Raw genomic sequence first — 22,822 nt, forward strand, 5'->3', positions numbered from 1 at the left:
TAGGTGTCTTTAGTTTTGGATGCATGTCAGGTTGAGTTGCATTGCTGGGTAAGTCTTTGAGAACTCAATTCTACGCTCCTTTGATTAACTACATTATTGGATCATTCGACGTCTCCACTTCCCAACAGATTGATCTTAACTCTCCACTTTTCGTTACTATATCATAAGCTGTTTTCTTTTATTCTACAAGCTTTTAACCTCTCCCGGAATAACAATTGCATTTTTAAAAAATGAAACTGCAATTGCATCATCTTTGACGTTTTTAAAAATGAAACCAATGTTCGTTATTGTCCTTAGACTGTTATTGTTTGTATACTTTTAATTCAGCTCGATTGTTATTTGTTTATAAATTCGATTCTTTTCAAATATTTGTTATTCTTATCTTCAACATTAACCGTGCAAACTGCATATTTAATCTAGCTGACCTACTCGCCAGTCATTGTAGAGCCCCAATACGTTACCGGATGAGTGTTGTTGATGATAAGGCGCATGTTGTGTTGCATCAAGTTGTCCCCCAGAAGAACTCTGATTACAGTTTACTAAAGCACTGTTTTATAGACTTGTTTAATTTCACTCAGTCATTTTTTTCAAATTTGAAATGATTTTCATTTGTTGTAAAATATTCCTGTGAAAACCGATTTTCTTTTAAAGTGATGAAAAGAGCGAATCTCAATGAAGTGGAGAAAAAGGGTAGCAATTAAAGCCATTTGCTTTTTAGTGTTCGTGGGAATCTGTTGAATATTCAGCTAGCACAGTGCTTTGTTAAAGATTTGATTCTTTTTGAAGCATTACTCAAAACTGACATTGCATCTCTCTTAGATCCAATTATCAGATTGTACGTATTATTTAAATTCTTCAGTCTAATGTTCTCATCTTGAGTGTTATTTGCACAATGTTTTGGTCGATGAAACCTTCGACCTTCTTCAGTTATATCTTGTTGAACTCAGGAATCTTTCTGTCAAACGTGGAAATCTGCATAGAATTTCAAATGGAATGCTTTATTTAATTCACATGGGTTGTATGTTCTCGTTCCGTCAGCCATGACTGAGTGGAGGTCCAAAGTAATTCACAATTGTATTTTGGGTGTTACTTACACTGAGGATTAGACCTTCAACCTCCGGAAGAGTGTAACTTTTACTACTGAATTTTTCCAAGTATTCTATCGACTGTGCCATGGATCCATGATTTACATCTGATCAAGGTTGGAGGTTAGGGTTATATCGATGAAACGTTGTGCAAATAATAGAACATGGTTACTGAATGTTGTTGTTCTTTGCTTTTTACTGACCTCCAATAAACAAAGAAACTGGAGAAATATACTAATGAAAACATTTAGAAACATTTACAAATCTTCCCAATTCTTGGAATCATCTATCATTAAAATGGTCAGCAAAAACGTTATTCTCTCTATATCACCCTTTCCATCTCTCTTTGAGCCCCTTTCTCTCTCTAACTCCCTCAATCTCTCTCCTTTCCTCTGTCTCATCCCTCTCTGTTTCTAACTCTCCCCCTCTCTCTGTTTATCTATCAATCCCTTTATCTCTCTATCTCCTTCTTTTTCTCTATTTTCCTCTCACTGTCTCTTTTCTATCTATATATCTTCCTCTCTATCTGTTCATCTCTAATCCCTCATCCTATTTTAGTCTCCTAAATTAATTACAGTGAATAAGGCATTGTCAAAACATGGATAAATCCTATTTTAGTCACCTAATTTACTGACTGTGAGAATAGAAGTTATTTGGAAATTACTGCTACCTTGAACAGCACCAGAAGTAACTGGTAAAACCTTTCTAATTAAATTGATTTTGGCAGCCATTTGGTAACAAAATGACATAGCCTTAGCCCTTGCTGCATGAGGAATACCTGCGACCTTGGTGCCAAGTAGAAGAATTATTTATTCTATTTTAAAACATTCAATTTTTCAAAAATCTCATGTTCGACATCTCCAAAACATCCAATATGGGGAAAAATATTGCAGAAATGCAAACTTATTGTTTAGGATGAATGCACAATGGTACGCAAAAAATCACTTGAGGCTCTTGGTCGATCCTTGCAAGATTTGTGTGGCAATGTCAGACCATTTGGGAATGCAGTAATATTGCTTGCAGGAGATTTCAGACAAATGTTACCTGTTATTCTTCAATCAACACCAGCAGATGAAATAAATGCTTGCCTCAAATACTCTACTTTTTTGTTCCATGTGAAGACATTAAACTTAACTCAAAATATGCATGTACAGTTGCAGACTGTTCGATCCGCACAAAAACTTTTGCATCACTTGTGGGAAATTGGGTACGAAAAAGTGCCAGCTGATCAGAGTTAAGGGCAAAATTCTTTGACTTTTAACTTCTGTAATTTCTGTTTATTTCATCAAAAGAATAGTTAGTTTAAAAGGTTTTTGCAGATATTCAAATTATAACAATTCCATTTGACTGAGTGAATGAGCTATTCTTGCAGGTCAATACAAAGATGCCCATGAACTTAACGCTATTATTCAATGTAAAATTCCAAGTGAGGTAGTCAAATACAAATCCATCGACACTGTTGTGAAAGCAGATAAAGTGGTTAATTATCCAACAGTTATATTTGCCAGGGATGCCACCGCATGTATTGCAACTGAAATTTGGTGTACTAATTATCATGTTGTGAAATATAAACCAATCCAAGCTTTGCAATGGCACATAGCTTGCAGTAAAAAAAATTAACAAACAATATCATAGAAACAACAATCTTAACAGGACCTTTCACAGATGAATATATCTTCATTCCATGCATTCCTATGATTCCACCGAATACATCATTACACTTTAGCAAATTGCACTTTCCAATTTTATTGTCATTTGCAATAACCATCAACAAAGCACAGGGAACAATCTTTACAATTGTGGGCCTTACAGTTACACACTGACTGTTTTTTCACATGGACAATTTAGGTTACATATTCAAGAGTCACCAAACCGGAAAATCTCTATATCAGCTAAGAAAATGGAACAACAAAAACTGTACCCATGCAAAATGGAAATTTAAACCTATAAGAAACATGCTTTTTCTCATTTTGGAACTTTTTCCATTGCGCCAATTTGAGCCACAGCAACGCGTGGCAGGGTACAGCTAGTATAGATATAAAATCGCAATTTATTGTCTTGAAAAGTGTTGTGTGGCAATGTGTGCGTGTTACATATATGTATAAAATCTCTTTTCATTGTCATGGGTGTATGTAACATACGGCATATCAATGTATCAAAGCATATAAACACATACAATAAACAAGTTTAATAAACAGGACAAATTATATTATCCGAGACAAGTCTTTAACATGCCAGTCTTAATGGACTACTGTCTCCAGTTCAAGTACATGGTCATTGACACTAATAACTTCATGCGCTGGTGGTGCACAGACAATGCGCTGGTTCCTTTGTTGCTGAAATAAATGTCTCCGAAATTGAGTAGCATGCAGATTAACACAAGACAACTTCCTTGTTCCAGTTCTAGGTGTCTTTAGTTTTGGATGCATGTCAGGTTGAGTTGCATTGCTGGGTAAGTCTTTGAGAACTCAATTCTACGCTCCTTGATTAACTACATTATTGGATCATTCGACGTCTCCACTTCCCAACAGATTGATCTTAACTCTCCATTTTTCGTTACTATATCATAAGCTGTTTTCTTTTATTCTTCAAGCTTTTAACCTCTCCCGGAATAACAATTGCATTTTTAAAAAATGAAACTGCAATTGCATCATCTTTGACGTTTTTAAAAATGAAACCAATGTTCGTTATTGTCCTTGTTATTGTTTGTATACTTTTAATTCAGCTCGATTGTTATTTGTTTATAAATTCGATTCTTTTCAAATATTTGTTATTCTTATCTTCAACATTAACCGTGCAAACTGCATATTTAATCTAGCTGACCTACTCGCCAGTCATTGTAGAGCCCCAATACGTTACCGGATGAGTGTTATTGATGATAAGGCGCATGTTGTGTTGCATCAAGTTGTCCCCCAGAATAACTCTGATTACAGTTTACTAAAGCACTGTTTTATAGACTAGTTTAATTTCACTCAGTCATTTTTTCAAGTTTGAAATGATTTTAATTTGTTGCAAAATATTCCTGTGAAAACCGATTTTCTTTTAAAGTGATGAAAAGAGCGAATCTCAATGAAGTGGAGAAAAAGGGTAGCAATTAAAGCCATTTGCTTTTTAGTGTTCGTGGGAATCTGTTGAATATTCAGCTAGCACAGTGCTTTGTTTAAGATTTGATTCTTTTTGAAGCATTACTCAAAACTGACATTGCATCTCTCTTAGATCCAATTATCAGATTGTACGTATTATTTAAATTCTTCAGTCTTATGTTCTCATCTTGAGTGTTATTTGCACAATGTTTTGGTCGATGAAACCTTCGACCTTCTTCAGTTATATCTTGTTGAACTCAGGAATCTTTCTGTCAAACGTGGAAATCTGCATAGAATTTCAAATGGAATGCTTTATTTAATTCACATGGGTTGTATGTTCTCGTTCCGTCAGCCATGACTGAGTGGAGGTCCAAAGTAATTCACAATTGTATTTTGGGTGTTACTTACACTGAGGATTAGACCTTCAACCTCCGGAAGAGTGTAACTTTTACTACTGAATTTTTCCAAGTATTCTATCGACTGTGCCATGGATCCATGATTTACACCTGATCAAGGTTGGAGGTTAGGGTTATATCGATGAAACGTTGTGCAAATAATAGTACATGGTTACTGAATGTTGTTGTTCTTTGCTTTTTACTGACCTCCAATAAACAAAGAAACTGGAGAAATATACTAATGAAAACATTTAGAAACATTTACAAATCTTCCCAATTCTTGGAATCATCTATCATTAAAATGGTTAGCAAAAACGTTATTCTACATTTTGAATATTTTACATTTTGAATATTTTACATTTTGAATATTTTACAAACTTTCTGTAGATGACACTTTAAAGAACGTCCAAAACGCGTTAAAATTATTTCAAAACATTATTTCAATGATCTAAATAATTAAAGAATAAAAATGAAATAATAAAATAGGCATAAAAAACATAACAGTTGTTGGTTACTCCACTCATTTTAATATATATATATATATATATATATATAGTAAGTTATAAAATATATATGGCAATTAATGGCCATATATATTTTATAACTTACTACCTAGCTCTATCTACGCATTGAGCACTGTTGAAGTAAATACTTAGAGTTTACGCATAGATTTATACTTTTGTATATCAATTTATGTGATTAAATTAAGTAATCATATATATATATATATATATATATATATATATATATATATATATATATATATATATATACATACATATATATGTATATATAATTATGATGAAATAATAATTATTCTTTTATACTAGTTTTTCATGCTTATGCAATCATCAGTGTAGGATGACAATTACTGCTGGTCAGGAGATTCGAATCCAGCCACGAGAATGAAGGGAAATAATAATTAATAAGCGCACAATTTGGACGCAGACATTAGCCAATCCAGAGGGTCCGAAGGAATGAAGTCATGAACATTGCATAAATGCTAGTTGACTGCCTCTTAGTTTATACTTCCCAGACAGTGCTCAATTATTTGGTGTGGCACCTGTTTATGCTGACACTACAATTTGTGTGTGGGGGGGAGTATTTATTATTATTATCATTTTTATTATTGTTATTATTACTTATCATATAAGTTATTACTACTGATCGCTTACTGGCAACATCAAATGTAGTCTTAGTGATAATAATCATTGGCTTTCTCTGGAATTTAAGTGGCAATAATCCTCTCCAAGATTTCAGTGTTCTCTATAATCTTCCAGTGGAGGTCTGGATGGTGCTCCAATTCCTTGGTATTGGTATTTTAATTCTCTGACATATAAAAGTAAGTGAGGACGTGTAATATGACGAAATAATATTTATCTATCATATATATATATATATATATATATATATATATATATATATATATATATATATATTGTGACACTATCGCTCCCCGGGAGGGTTACTTGGGAACGCAACTAGCACCTCGGGGAATAAACGATATCTAAGGGTATCTAAACGATAGACACATGCTGGAAACAACGAAAACGGGTCGATCCGTTGTCGGTTATAACTGTCTGGCATGGGTCGCATTATGTGTGGTCATTGCAGGCATCTTCCCATCGTTGCTTGTTGCGTGTTCATTGCGTCGCTATAGGCAGCTTTCTGTCGTCGGCATTAATGGTATGCTGAAATCGAACACTTGAATGAAAACAGCAACAAATACATTTTTATAAAAATATATATAATTTATTTACGATTTAACAAATACGCGGCATATTTTTATAAAACCAGCAGCAATCGGATGCATGCGTAGGGTATTGATTTTAGACAGTTTTTAGGATGGTGGCTTTTAAAGTGGAGGTATTGTTTAGTGTCTGTGGGTTTGTGGTAGATGTCTGTAATTATGCTGTTGTTTTTGATTGTTATTAAGATGTCTAGGAAAGGTAGTTCTGTGGGGCTTTGTTCTAGGGTGAAGTTTATTTTTGGGTGTATATTTTGTAGCAAAGTGTGGAGTTCTCTGATGTCCCCCCATGTGGTCTTCCAGAGGATAAAGCAGTCATCTAAGTACCTTTTCCAAGATTTTATGAAGAGTGTTGTTATATTGTGCCCGTATTTCTGCTCTATCCTTTCATAAAGGGTCTCTTCTAGGAAGGCGAGTATAAGAGTGGCATATGTTGGTGCCATTTTAGTACCCATTGCTGTGCCTAGTATTTGGATGTAGTTGTCATTATTGAATTGGAAAGAGTTGTTATTGAGGATTATGTCAATGCTGTCAATCACAAATTGTTTTGTGAATCTGGGGTTTAAAGTCTGTGTATGTTTGTCAATCCAATATGAGATAGCTTCTTTTCCTAAGTTGTGTGGAATATTGCTGTATAGGCTGCTAACATCGAATGTGGCTAGTATTGTCCCATCTTCTACTGTTTGTAGTAGGGAGCTAAGGAAGTGTGTGTCATCTCTTACATAACTTCTGACTAGATTGGTGAAGGGCTGTAACATTATATCTATTAGGTTGCTAAATTTGCTTGTTGGGCATGTTGGTCCTGTTATTATGGGTCTGAATGTGAGGTCATTGGTGTTTGGGGTGCTTATGTACTCTGGCTTTTGTATGTTGATGGCATGTCTTACCTGGTTAGATTTGTATATATATGTGTGTGTGTGTGTGTGTGTGTGTGTGTGTGTGTGTGTGTGTGTGTGTGTGTGTGTGTGTGTTTGTGTGTGTGTATTTGAACACAAGTGTTCACCATCATCTTTGACAACTTGAAAAGGTCCCTAACTTGGAAAATGAGTGCCTCATGAATTTGTGTGTAGATGCCAACTAACGTGGACTGCAACTACTCCAAGCAATTCCTACTAAAGGCTCCACGTATTTCGCGTTCTGCCATAATTTTTGTAAGAAAAACAAAGCAAATAAAACTCACCTTTAATTCTTCCATTTCTGTTAATACTTTGTTAGCTTCTTCCAACTTGTCCGCAGTTTCTTTGTCTTTTTTGTTGATCAGCTTTCATAGAAGAATTAAAATAAAAACGTTAAAATTTGCAGGTAATTTATAAGAAGCAAGATAAAATAATCTTTATTTGTACTTGATTTTTATTTGCATCGTATTTGAAATGCCTCCTTGCTGAGGAAATTTATATATTTCTGTTACTTAATTTATTTCTTGCGGACTATTATCCTCATCTTTATTAGTTGTTGTTTCGCGACATTTCGGCCAACTATTCCTCTAGCCTTCGTCAGATGGTAACCGCGACGGGATAAGAACTCTGAATCTCCTAACTGCATTCTCAGCAATTACTGCCATCTATAGTCGTTGTCTTCTTACCACGATTTTTCCAAGTAAGCCTCTGGCCGGCTTTGGGTAGGATTGAAACTGCTAGCTTCAGACAATTCTTACCTGGAACCGTAGAGATTCAACGTCTCTATTTCAATCCTACCCAAAGCCGGCCAGATGCTTACTTGGGCAAATCGTGGTAAGAAGACGACAATAACTATGGATGGCAGAAATTGCTGAGGATGTAGTTAGGAGATTCAGAGTTCCTATCTCATCGCAGTTACCACCTGACGAAGGCCAGAGAAATAGTTGGCTGAAACATTGTGAAACAACAACTAATAAAGATGAGGATAATAGTCCGCAAGAAATAAATTAATAAATAATACTCATCTCAATAATGAATTCCAATTAAATAATATATATTTCTGTTACTGTTCATTAGAATACATACTTAGTGTTGTACACAACGGAATATATATTTATACATATAGATATTAAAATAGAGATACAGATTCTTATCGATATTATATTTCTTTTTATCTATCTGTGTTTGTACTTTCCACTTTTCCCTCGGAAACTAAGCCGATCTGACTGACATTTCATATGGACCTTTGATATGATTAAGTACAGCAAACTAAGTATTATGGTATTCGTTTAATGCACAATTAGGGATTAATAGGGGTTAGTTACCGCAAATACCACATTTACTGTAGAAGTTTTCTTGGAAACTACTGAGTTGATTTGGCTGGAATTTTTATGGACCTTTATTATGATAAGTTGCAATGAATTCTTCCTTCATTAAAACGATAGTTTTTTTTACCCCAATTCATATCAAATGTCGGTGTGATTCTTGGCTAAACACAAAGATGATCAAAGATGGCTTCTAATAAAACCAGAGAAGATGCCACGAGTTATACTAATGAAAAATGTAAATTCTTAAGACATTTATTTTATTTAATTAAAGTAATTTATCTTTTTATTAAAATAAAAGGAGAAAAAGTTATATACATTCTATTCATTTCATAATATTCTACACTGAATAATATATTTTATTTGTGCATTTAAAAAATGTTGATTTTGAAAATAATTATTTGAAAATATGAAATGTTACATTTTATTTGTAAGTTAAAATTTTTTTTTTAAATATTGTTGCTAAATTTTTAACAATTTTCAATTAAATTCAATAAATATTTCATTATTTTATGCTTTCTATTGTTATACTTCGTTACTTTATTGAACTTGTTTTGAAAGTTTGGTTAGAAAACAAGCATTAATTTTGAATTGTCTTCGCTTTTCAATAGGATAACTCTTCTGAAAATGAAAACAAAAAATACTTTGGCCGAGTTAATGAGCAGTTGTGCAAAAATCTGTGGTGAAAAAAGTCATAAAGGTGCCCAGATTTTTGTTAAAGAAAAACGTTTTACTATTTAAAACAGGTTTTAATATTTACAAACTCTTATTCAATTAAAAATGTACACATAACAAAAAACGTTTCTAAATAAAACTACATATTTTCAATTTTCACCTGTGCCAATGAATTTGTAAGCTGACCAACAATATGCAAGATTTATCTTTTAATGAAGACTATTCTAGTACTTATTTTAAGTAGTGACGGGACGATTCCAATATTTTTCTTGATTCCGATACAATTACCAATTTAGTTCTAAATTCCCGATTCCGATACGGTGACCAATTCTGATTCTCTAAATATTTAACTATAAAATCGTTATTTTGGGCCCAATCACCTTAAAAAAAAAATTAAATGTGCATATATTTTCTCAAACGTAAAAACACACTTTTGTAGTGGGGGGGGGTGATCTATAGATTTTAGTTTTACTAGACGTTTAAATCAATAAATATTATTATTGGTTTATTACTACCAGCAGTGGAAGATTTTTTTTTTTTTTTAAATAAAATCAAATCAAAAAAACAATGTTTTTGGCATCGGAATATAGGCACAAATTTTTCCAATTCCGATACTCTAGAAAGTTCCAATTTTTCAATTCTCGAATCCGATTCTAATTAATTGCCCCACACTTGGAGTAGTTGCAGTCCATGTTAGATTTTGTTTGGCAAACAAAATGTATAGCTAATGGCATAGCTAGAGTAAACCTCACCTGGAGCGATCCACTCGAATGTCACCCCAGTGACCCCGATTCACCCTATGTTGAATGGTTAGTCATAGCTAAATTTTTGTACATGCTCAACCTTTACTTTACTGACCGGTACTTTATTGTTTACAAGTACTTTATTGTTTACAAGTATGATCCAAACAAAATCCAATACTACAAAATAATCAAAAGATTTTTAAATGCAACTGCTCACTTTCAGAACAACTAAATACAAAACATTACAATACACAAAAGAATGACATTCGATATTATAGACTTCGAATGATTATTTTCTTGTTTTTATTGTGGCAAACTGACCAATGACATCGTCAAAATCTGTTTGTTTTGTAAGCCCGTGGACAGCACAGTCAGATCTAACAATCTATACTGGCTCATGGTTGACTGAAGCTATTTTTTTATAAGTTTCATGGTAGAGAAACCTCTTTTACACGATCTCACAGAAACACTTATTGTCAGAAAGAATCTTAGATTCAGCGTAAGATATTGCTATTACTCAACAAAGTCCCACTTAATGATAAACTGCAGTAGATATATTCAAAAGTATATCGTTAACTGCAGTCACATCATCATCATGCAGTCTGTCAGTCTTGACGATGACTAGTCGGGGCCTCAGTGCTTTATCCTTTGGTGTTGGCATATTCCTCTTTCTGTGTGAAACATCCGGTCACAGACACTGCATATGTGGGTGCCAGGGTTGTATCGTCTATAATGTTTCAGCTCTAAGGCTTCTCCAATCTTTCTCTTTATTTCTTTCTTTCCTTTGTAGAGACTGTTCCGCCAACCACTCCTTTCTTTGGCTTGTTCCTCCAAACTGTCGACATTGATCTTCAGGTGCCGCTTTGTTACATCTTTGTAGCGAAGCTTCTGACCTCCTACCATACGGGTTCCATTTTCCAGTTCCCCATAGAAGATCATCTTTGGAATTCGGTTTTCTTCCATTCTAGTAATGTGCCCGGTCCATCGTAGTTGCATAGTAGCAAGGGTAGCTTCCACACTATTTAGGTTTGCTCTCCTGAGAACTTTTGTGTTTGGTATAAAGTCACTCCGTTTGATCTTCGTGATCCTTCTCAGGTGTCTCTGTTGGATGGCTTCCAATCTCCTTATGTGTTCTCTATACCGAGTGTAGGTCTCTGCTGAGAACAGCAGGGCTGGCAGGACGATGGCTTTGTAGACTCTGCACTTTGTCTCTAGCCGGATACTAGCCCTTGTTCAGAGCCTCTTTTCTAGCCTGCCAAAGGAGGCACATGCGCTTTGAATTTGGCAGCTTATTTCTTTGTCAGCACGGTAATCAGTGCTTATAGTGCTTCCAAGGTATTTGAAGTTTTCAACAACTTTTAGCACCTTGCCGTTGATTGTTATTATAGGCTCTTGCGGGTCGTTGTTATCTGGTGAGGGCTGATACATCACTTCAGTCTTCCCTATGTTGATGTGTAGGCCTATCTTCCTGGCTGTTTGAGAGAAAGCATCAACTATCCTTTGCATCTGAGCTTGATTGTGAGCTATCAGAGCAGTGTCGTCTGCAAACAGTAGTTCTGTTATCAGCTCCTTCCTGCATCGCTAACTGCAGTAGGTGTGTTTAAAAGTATATCGTTAACTGCAGTAGACATATTTAAAAGTATATTGTTAACTGCAGTAGATATATTCAAAAGAATATCGTTAACTGCAGTAGATGTCTTTAAAAGTATAGCATTAACTGCAGTAGATATATTCAAAAGAATATCGTTAACTGCAGTAGATGTCTTTAAAAGTATAGCATTAACTGCAGTAGATATATTCAAAAGAATATCGTTAACTGCAGTAGATGTATTTAAAAGTATAGCATTAACTGCAGTAGATATATTCAAAAGAATATCGTTAACTGCAGTAGACATATTCAAAAGAATATCGTTAACTGCAGTAGATATATTCAAAAGAATATCGTTAACTGCAGTAGATATATTCAAAAGAATATCGTTAACTGCAGTAGATATATTCAAAAGAATATCGTTAACTGCAGTAGATATATTCAAAAGAATATCGTTAACTGCAGTAGATATATTCAAAGGAATATCGTTAACTGCAGTAGATATATTCAAAGGAATATCGTTAACTGCAGTAGATATATTCAAAAGAATATCGTTAACTGCAGTAGATATATTCAAAAGAATATCGTTAACTGCAGTAGATATATTCAAAAGAATATCGTTAACTGCAGTAGATATATTCAAAAGAATATCGTTAACTGCAGTAGATATATTCAAAAGAATATCGTTAACTGCAGTAGATATATTTAAAAAATATATCGTTATCTAACTGGGAAATTGCATCTCAGTGAATACTCAGGCAAGACTAGAATTATTGCACTTTTGGCTTCGTATTTTACTTTGTTGTTATTAATGATGCAGAGTTAAAACACCATCCAATTAAATGTTACAACAATGTTTCTTGTTAGTAACCGAGATTGTAGCAACTGAAACACATGAAAACTGAAAACATTGTTATGTATAATAGCAGAAATTTCCTGACAAATTATTAAAAAATTCTGAGGGTAGTGGACAAAACTAGGGGATCATAAATTATTGTGGGGGGGAGGGGGTCATTTGTGCGCCTGCGAAACTTTGTGTCTCCATCACTGTATTTTTGGTATCTTAGCCTTATTGAAAAATTTTTATTGAGGGTGACATTGTGTCACTGCTTCTGTGCTGGCACCTGGGCGGTCCGCGCACAGCGCTAGCTCCTAGAAACAGTTCATTCTTTGGTGTCCTTGCAACTGGGGACCGCTTGTCAATTTGATATATCATGAACTTCCTCCTTCAGAAGAAGCCGGTTTAACCCGCCTAGATTTAGTATCTCTTTGGTTTGGCTCAGTTTAGTGAAGGATAAATCATTCTCGACTGAGGCAATTTTTTATTTATGTCTCAATCTAGTTTGCCCCTTTTAGAGGGATCTACATAAAAACAAATCACCTTAGAAATTTAAAAAAAAAAAAGTATATTTTAATTTTAAAAAAATGTTGCCAACTTTTTGGCTCCTGGCTAGCACAGATTAAATGCAAGGTTTGTTTCAAAGTAAGAAAATACAGCTCCTCAAAAAGAGGCACTCTGGATTGGGGCGAAAATTAAAATTGCCTCAGATTCTCCTTCACTGACCTTCATTGGTGATCCAATGAAAAACCGTGATTAGTTTTAAAATCAAATCATCCAAATATTCAATGCTGACCTTTTTCAAGGAATCCACAGTTAAGCTCAAATCTTCAATCTTTTCTTTTTCTTTGTTAACGGCCGCGGCTTGTTTTTCCGCTTCGATGTTTTTAATTTCTTCCATTGCTTTCGCCAAGTTTTCTTTGCCTGTATAAAATATATTTAAAATATGGTTAGTTTTATTTTTTAACTTTCCCACAAAAGAAACGATATTTTTATGGCAGGTGTTTGACTGAGCTCCAATCTATGATCCCCCCCCTCACCAATCTTTCACAAAAAACACTCATTTAGCCCAAATCACTATCAATAAATTCCCCTACTCTTTGTCGGCACCTAAACATAAATGTGGATTCTATCAACAACGCTTCTTTTCGTCTGTAGAACTCTGTTACGGCGATCTGCTTTCCAGCTGACTACTACAATATTGTTGTCACCACGTCCAATGTAAATAAGTTCTTACTGAACCGTCCTCGTAAATAATCTAATTATACCAAATTTCCACCCCAAACGATTATTATGCTACTGTCTCAATGACGACAACACACACATTAACCCTTATCCTCGAATGGCCTCCGAATCTTGATATGTGGTAACCCCTTTGTAAAAAAAATATATAATTTTCACGATGTGATACCATTATAGGATTAAATATCTTTAAATCGAATATTCGTGAATGAATAGCTTGAGTATGATCAATAAGACATGTTTCAAAATGACATCTAAAAAAATGCACATTTTCTGTACAAAAAGAGACTCCAAACAAATTAAGATAAAATTATAAAAATGTATAAGTTTTGTGACCGATTATTATTATGTCCATAGTTTTTGTTTTTTTTTAATTACCAATACATTTCCAAGATTCTAAATCCAGAAATCTGTTAAAAAGAGAACTCAGCACGCTTTCACTAATTCAAATGTCTAAATAAAGCAGCAAAGAAAAACAGAGACTGCTATCAGCGCATTAATATACATGCAACGCATGCTCCCAAACTGACAAAATAAGGCAAATATACAGAAATGACCAAGAAATGTATTGATTCACAGAAATTAAGAACTCCACCTTAAATCTCACAAATTAAAATTCCCTTTGCCGAGAGAAGCCACACCCGTATAGCTGAAAATCATATACCTTTAGAAAGCCACCATTCGCACATTTGGGCTGATGCATCTACCACTAGTCTATCATTCTTAATTCTGATGAACTCATTGCACTTGTGCCCCCTCGTTTTACATACTCCCAACTACTAACTCAATAAGTGGCAAAATCCCATTCCTGGGCTTGTACATTTACCACTAACTCATTCTTAGACAGGATCCAAAAAAGTCTCCAATCTAATAGATTCTTCACTATCGGCCAAGCACCAACCTCTGTCCCATCACTGAAATGTACTGTAATGAAATGTGCTTTGATGAACCCATAGCACTTGTGCCCCTTCACGACGTACATATTTCCGACTAACCCAACAAGCAGCAAAATCCCACTCCTTCATTGTGTTATGTAGAAAGTATTTGTAAGTTATTTATCTGTCTCTCGATCTATCTATATATCTATGTGTATTATTGATATATCTCTCGATCTAGTTATCTATCTATCTATCTAACTGGAGAGATAAACAAGAGATGAATATGAAGAATGTTGACAAAAGCTGTCAAAATATAATAAAACTATATCACAGACAAGTCACCGGAAGCATCTGATCAGCTGACGGTAGTATGTGTATGTTACCATGTGATCGTTAGCTGAGAAGAATAATTGGAGTTGGAATTTGGACGTTGAGCAGTGCAGACGGTTTAACAGGTCGTCCCCTCCCCTTCACTGAGGAGGAAGCTGATGTGTCTCGGAATGGTGACCTAGAATTAACCACTCAAGCAAAGATATTCACTTTCCATTCTTCTACGATCAACACCTGGAAAATGAATAAAAACTATATAAACCAACCATCGTCTTGGAAGTGAATGCATATTCGTTCAAACAGGCTCCAGCCTCCTCTCCAAGAACAGAATGAATTCCAGATGAAATCCAGATCAAGGACGCATGAAAATAAGGTATGTCGAAAATACATGTATCACACACACACACACACACACACACACACACACACACACACACATGTATGAATATTTAGATGATCATAGCATTGAAACATAAATAGACTGCAACAACATAATTCAGGGTTCAGACAATGAAGAACCACCATAGACATTTAGTGACATGTAGACACATTCCGGTGAACTTTTTGTCACAAGTACCCCATTACACAACAATTGTTGAGGTCCCTAAATTCTGAAAAGCAAATAAATAGTTTCTTCCCTCCAACTAATAGACTTTGGAATTTCCTCACTGTTTCCTGCTTCCTTGACTGTACTAACCCGCAGAAATTTAAATGTAATGTAAACAGACACCTCACTGCTTAACATCCCACAGTCCTCTGTTAGACATAATCTTAAATAGTAGTCCCTTACATTCCACCTGATAATGTTTGAAGTGAAAAAGATTTTTAAAAAAAGACGAGGATATTTAAAACAAGAAAAAAAGAAAATAAACTAAAATCAAAGTAAAAAGACTCCCAAGCAACGCCGAGTAGGAACAACCAATGTGTGATAAATACCTTGTAATATAGTCTTTTCCTCGACTTCTTTTATTCTCCCTAAGGTTTCCTTTTCCTTTGAGTCCAAAGCAATTTTCATTTCACTTTTGTGATTTTCATCACTTTTGGTTATTCTTTTTTTCAGTTGTTCATTCTCTTCCAGGGCAACAGACCATTTGTTTTGAAGCCATTCAATATGGTGGCTGGGCTCTACCAAAAAATCAAAGAAAACAAGAACAAATGAAGCAACATCATCAACCATAACAATTTCCTTGAGCTTTGCTTGGAGTGAAGTGTATTTGTAGCTTTGTAAGCAAGTAAGTTTTCCCAGGAACGTGTTAAACAATTTAGATTCGATCAGCCCAGTTGAAAAGATAGTTACAATAAAAGGTTACATTCAGCCATCAAAAACATGAAAATGTTTTTCAAGAAATCCCACCAATTAAATTGGAGATCAAGCAATGTAAAGTTATCTTCCTGAACATAATGAACTTTTGTCTATTTCTTATTCAAGACCGTTTACTTTCAAAACTTCAACAAGCCAAGTACGTCCAAGGATGGAATACTGTTGCCATATCTGGGCAGGAGCTGCCAAAAACAGCCTATCATGCCTTGACAGAGTACAAAATAGACTTCATGGTTTAGTGGGGATGCCCTTTTCTCTACCCTGCAACCTCTCTCCCACAGAAAAGACGTTGCGAGCCTATCCTTGTTTTATCGTTATTTTCATGGCAGGTGCTCGTCTGAGCTCCAATCTCTGGTCCCCCCCTCGCCAATCTTTCATGAAAAACACCCGTCTAGCTTAATCCACTGTGAAAAATTTCCCCCACTCTATATCTGTGCCTAAATCAAAACGCGGATTCCATGAACAAAGCTTCTTTCTTAGAACTGCACGCCTGTGGAACTCTGTTCCGTCTGCCTGCTTCCCACCGGACTACAACTTGGATGTCTTCAAGTCCAATGTTAACAAATTCCTAATGAACCGCCCCCTTAAGTAAACACTTCAAATCTCCACACTAACGTAGTGTACTTGCAATAACCCTTATCCATGAGTGGCTTCCGGGCCTTGATAAGTGGTGATCACTGTGTAAAAAAAAAAAAAAAAAGCTTTCATCTTTCAAAGTACGAAGCCCATCTAAAAAGTATCCAACCTTGGGCTAGAAAAATATTTCACATACCTGACGGGATTTGGACCCTAATCCCTTTCAAAGTAAGCCCCTTGTGCTTGCACACACTTAGCTCATCCTTTCACTGCTGGAAACACATCTGGACGTCTTCTTTTGGAATGGTGTTCATCTCCGCCGTTGCGTTCCGCATTAGCTCTTCTCGTCTCTCAAAACGGGATCCTTTTCTAGCCTAAGGTCGGATACTTTTTTCACAGGCTTCGTATATTCTACATTTCTGTAAAATTGTTGATATAAATATATTGTTTTCGTTAATTCATGTTTTCTCATCTTATTCCCCAAATCCTGTTGTTGACTTAACATATACTGCCTAGTGATTCATTTATATTTTGATTCATCTTTACATTCGTCAATTCAACTACATATTTAATTGTTAGTGTTGTAGCACTTTCCAAAGACGTAGTGTCACCAACATACACAGTATGTAGCCAAGAACGGCACAATATACTCACCACTCGTTGAGACCTTTATATTGATTCCACATTTCTCTAAAGATTTTTCAATTTTTTGCTGCCAGTTTAGTTCGGTTTTGAGCAGTTTCAGAAAACATTTCTTCAGCCAAACAAATGGTTCCTCGACACTAACAGACTCAAATAATTCCATTTCTTTCTTTAAGGTGTCACAACGTAAACCATTGGAATCAAGTCTTGCCTGAAAAAAAAAAAAAGATATAAATGTAAATACAATTATTATTTGTACTCACTAGGAGTTCTCACACGGGCCAACACCAGAGATTGTTCGGTGGTGTTCCTTGAAGTCTGGAAAACAAGAAGTCTCGCCAGATTTCCAGTACTCTCTTTCAATAACCTTTGCAAATGACTGGGTTATCACAACAGCTGCTTGCCATTGACTCCGTGCTAGCAACGACCCTTGGTCTTCACTGAACTTTGAGTGACAATAAACCATCCAGTGTCCCAGTACTCTTTGCAGTCATCCAATTGAGGTTTGGTTAATGCTTTCTTTCCTTGGTTCTTTCATCCTTCTTAACCCTTTATACCTATTTTGGGTGTTATTAGCCAAAGTTTATGCCTTTACGGAAGAGGAAAGAGAGAACACAGTTTTTAAGATTCATTGCAGTTTCAGTTTCAATATTATTATCAATTATTATCAATTATTGGCAATTATTATTTTTGTTATCAGATTTTGTGTCTGACTGTTGTTATTGCCGATTTTATGCTGATAGGCAGATCATAACGAATGACCACAGGTTATCAGCATCTTCTTTTCTAAGACCTCCAGTACTTCCTGTAAGATTCTGGCAGTTCTCAGCAAAGCAATCTTCTAACTAAAACACTTCAGTATTGCAATAGATCCCAATTTTCTCAATCCACTTGTCAAATCCTTTTGTCACACTCCCCATCACAACAAATACAGTTTCTTCTTCTATTATTATTATTATTATTATTGCTGCTGCTGCTGCTATTGTTGTTGATGATGATGATGATGATGATGATGATGATAATAATAAAAATAATAATAATAATAATAATAATAATAATAATAATAATAAGTAACAGACTATTTTTCCTGTGCTAAAAAGTGGGTACCGAGTTAAATTTGGTCAATTTTGAACCAATCAGATTGCTACATGTAGTGATCTGCTGGTGAACCTTTACAAACCATTGCTGGTAAAACAAGTTTCCTTTTTGAACTGGGTGCTGACATAATAATATCGTTATTCTTCTCCTACTTCCCAGCATTCATCGACAACATGTTCAGCCAGCATTCTCCTTCCTCAAGTTTTCTGCATGTGTTCTGAAATGTTTTAATATTCATCTCCTAAAATTACCCAAAGCTTTTGTTCTCATTATTAACTTTTTTTAAATAATAATATTTGGATTCAACGGACTACTGTTCTCATATTGAGTGTCATTTTCACAAATTTTCGGTCGATGTAACCTCCAAACTTCTTCAGGTGTATCTTGTTGAACTCAGGAATCTTTCTGTAGAACTCAGGAATCTGCATGGAATTTCAAACTGGACCTTCATTTAATTCACAAGAGTAGCATGCTTTTGCTCCATCAGCCATGACTGGGTAGAAATCTTAAATAATTTGCAATTGTATTTTGCAGTGGTTCACGGTGAAAATCGAACTGCCAATCTTCAGAAGAATGCCACTTTTACAATTGACTTTTTCCAAGTACTCTAACCGCTATGCCACGCGTCCTTGTCGATGATGATGACAATAGAAGCCTAAAGAATCCAAGTAATACAAAGAACCAATCAGCATCTCAGAAATTCAGAATCATAACTATAAGAATGTATTTAATACAAAGATTCATTCCTATAAACTTACCAACAATTGTGAAACTGGTGAGTTGAGCTGGTTTGATTTCTTAATCAATTCCTCGTTTCTTTGTTCAACTTCTTGAATTTTAACTTCCGTCATTTTTACCATTTCGTTCACCTTATTTTCAGTCTGTGCCATTTTCTGAAGAATCTCGATCAGTTCATCGTCATTTATTTCCTTTTGTGGTGAACTTTTGCCAGGCAGAGAAAATGCAACCTGCAGAACACGGTTATGGAAACGCTCCATCTGCCAAAGTAAAAGAACAACATATTTCTTTCGAATAAAAATGAAGAATTGTATGCTTTTATCATAAGAGCCGACGAAGTCTTACATCTTGTTAGACACAAAATAAGCAAAGTGTAACATCTGTTTTGGCACTATACTTCATTTTTACTGTATTAGATCCTTTCTAGAGTGAAGCAATCTAGAGAGTTGAATTTTTTCTGTATTAAAAACCGTGTGAGGAGACAAATAAATAAAGATTAAATCACAATGGCGTAAAGGAAGATGACAAACACCGGAATTGTGTTAAATATAAAATAAATCATTCGAATTTGTCCAGAAGATACAATTATGAATTGTTAGCTTCAGTGGCCAGTGTTGCAGGAACTTTGATGTTGAGCGTTCGATCGCCTCACACCACTTAGAAAGACAGGATTAGTCATAAGTGTAATTATCGTCCTGAAAGGACAGCATAATCTCAAGATGCCTGAAGGGGCATGACAGTTGGAGGATGCATACGTGTCCGAAAATCTTATTTAACCAATTCAACTCTTAATCTGGCAGAAAGCAATTTGTTAGAGAAAGTGAACTTCAAACATCTACGACTCTTGCTCAATCTACTTAGTCGTCGCAACTCAAATGTTTACTATTATTATTAAACTAAATGAACCATGACTCATTAGTTCAACGTTGGTAAATTGTAGATTTGTGCATACTTTTAATCCCCTTAAAGATTAATACACACATATTTAAATGCAAGTTTTATTGTGTTGTCGGGGAGTTCATATTGGAACAACTTATAACGGGGACTCAAAACAATGATGATAATGGCATTTATATACTGAGAGAAACATTTATAACAGAACTGAGAGAGATGCAAATTCATTATTGAAGGAATGTGTAATACAGTTCTTTACATCAGAGGGGAGATACTTCACTTATAATGAAGGAAGGGACAGACAATTAATACTTGGAGGGGGTTATACAGTCTTCATTTAAGATGATGATCAAAACACATTTACCTTTCAGTTGGTGGAACGACGACACGAAGACAAACAGTTACAAAATATAGATGGTGATTTCTTTATTCATCAGCCGGCTGATTGATGACTCAGGAATTCAAGTTTGTATGACTACATAGTCTACTCTTCTCCCTCTTCGCCTCTAAGGGGATCAGCTCCACTAAGTCGCTGTCCAATTCTCGTCTCTAAATGACTTTATCACTGTGACTGTGATTCTCTGATTCTCCTAACTTCGAACCCCATCTCAATATGTTGAGAATCTCCTTTGTTCGTAACGTCAGAGGTGTGCTGTTAAACAATGTGACTTTATCACGTTTCAATTTATCCGTGCCTTTTGCACATGTATCCAACACCTCTCATGAACAAAAATACATAAATTAATTTGTATCATTTAACCTATTTTTAATTTATAAACTCGCATTGTCCATTCTCTTAACTGACATATTTAATACTCAGTTATTTCTAAAAGAATGGACAATCACACTAACTTTGACATAAATAATATTTATTTATTTCTAAAAGAATTAACAACCAACTGTGTTCCTAAGATTTCAATTATCGATTATCTTTTAACACTTATATACTGAGAGAGACATTTATAACAGAACTGAGAGAGATGCAAATTCGTTATTGAAGAAATGTGTAATTTATATATTTATAATTTTTATTAATTTATCTAGACCTGCTGCCTACATATACGATCATACTTTTGTTCCCTGCTTTTTAGCAAAATTCATTTTTATAAGAAAAGGTCAAATTGCTATCGATTTTGTACAATTTTCTTTATTTTTTCTTCCGTCCTCTCTTGCTTTGTCTTTTCCTGTTTTCTTTTTCTCTTACTTTTCATGTTTTGTCTTGCCTGGCTTTGCTTCTGAAAATATTAATTTTGCCATACTTCAAATGATTCATGAACAGGGGAGGTAGAAAACTTATTTCTCCAAAATATAACTTCCTGTCTCTTTTAAAAGATGCGTCAATACTTTTAGTATAAATATAAAATGAGATTCTGTTTCCATGAACAAAGCTTCTTTCTTAGAAGTACACGCCTGTGGAAATTTGTTCCGTTTGCCTGCTTCCCACCTGACGACAACTTGGATGTCTTCAAGTCCAACATAAACAAATTCCTGATAAACCGCCCCCTTAAGTAAGACAATTTATCAAATCTCCATTACTAACGATTACTACGATATTATCCCATTGATTACTGTACACGCAATAACCCTTGATAAGTGGTGACTACCATGTAAAAAAACAAAAAAAACACTTGCATACAGGGTTCGATTCTATCCTTTTCCTAATATTATTTTCACTTATCTAGTCTGCCTTCTTACTTACATGAAAAGGGGACAGCCCTTCTTATGCAACATTTGTTACAAGTGTTATAATTATAGGTATTATACCTTTTATTAGTAGATGTTATTATTATTGTGGGCATTATGCGCTTTTATTAATTTATCAAAACTACTTATGATTATATGTTTACGTTTTGTAAGTATTATACCTTATTTTTGTAAATATTATTATCGTAGGTATTATACTTTTATTTTTGTAAATATATATTATAGATGTTTTAATATATGTTTATTTTGTGTAAGTGTTATGATTGTAGCTACTAGCAAAGCCTATGGAAATTCCACAGCAGACTCTTTCATATGTAATATATTAATGTTGGCATTGTGTGGATGTTCAGCGTAAATGGAGACGCCTTGATATTATTCTAGCTCTTTTGTTAAAACTACAAAAGTATTAATCTAAGCTAGCAGGGACGTCCGGCGTAGCCCGATCATAAAATATGCTTAAATATGATATTTTAATTCATGCAGATTACGTATATATTATTATAGTCAATTTTCTATTGATTCTTATATATAATATATATATTATATTATATTATATATAAAGTTGTGATATCAAATCTATCTATCTATATATCTATGAAAGTGAACGTGTCTGTGTATCTGTCTGTCTGTGTATCTGTCTGTCTATGTATCTGTGTGTGTACATTTCCCTACGCAATAACTCTGTCAATTTTAAGTCTACAGACTCGAAATTTGATATACAGGGTACTGAGATTTGGAAAAATCTTTGTGATCCGTTTGCGGACAGAAATTTGGCTGTTAAGAGGTCAAAGTTCAAGAACTCTACCAAACTCCTCCGACAATTTCGGGTCTAAACACTTGAAATTTTAGATATAGGTTCCTTGGACATGGATCTAACTTAATAACTTGATTTGAGCCCAAAACAATAAATGTTAAGGGGTCATAATAGGAGTCAAAGTTTTAAAAAATTGACCGCTCTTTTTTTTTTTTTTTTTTTGCTCAACATACACCTCCAAACACCCGGGCAACGCCGGGCTGAAATGCT

The 22,822-nt window shown here is 34.7% G+C and overlaps 1 protein-coding gene across 1 annotated transcript in view; it reads right to left on the reverse strand.

The window, feature by feature from the left end:
- LOC145289786 (forkhead-associated domain-containing protein 1-like) overlaps positions 1–22,822 on the reverse strand; it is a 129,844-nt gene that overhangs the window by 80,901 nt on the left and 26,121 nt on the right. Inside the window, exons 9-13 of the mRNA XM_080136437.1 lie at positions 19,221–19,460; positions 17,377–17,575; positions 15,762–15,950; positions 13,172–13,299; positions 7,491–7,571 (exon numbers count right to left, since the gene is read on the reverse strand). Of these exons, the coding sequence (XP_079992563.1) occupies positions 7,491–7,571; positions 13,172–13,299; positions 15,762–15,950; positions 17,377–17,575; positions 19,221–19,460 (837 nt within the window). The remainder of the gene's footprint in view (positions 1–7,490; positions 7,572–13,171; positions 13,300–15,761; positions 15,951–17,376; positions 17,576–19,220; positions 19,461–22,822) is intronic.

This window comes from Euprymna scolopes, chromosome 2, assembly GCF_053919585.1.
Source record: "Euprymna scolopes isolate OS-2025 chromosome 2, ASM5391958v1, whole genome shotgun sequence".
NCBI lineage: Eukaryota > Metazoa > Mollusca > Cephalopoda > Sepiida > Sepiolidae > Euprymna > Euprymna scolopes.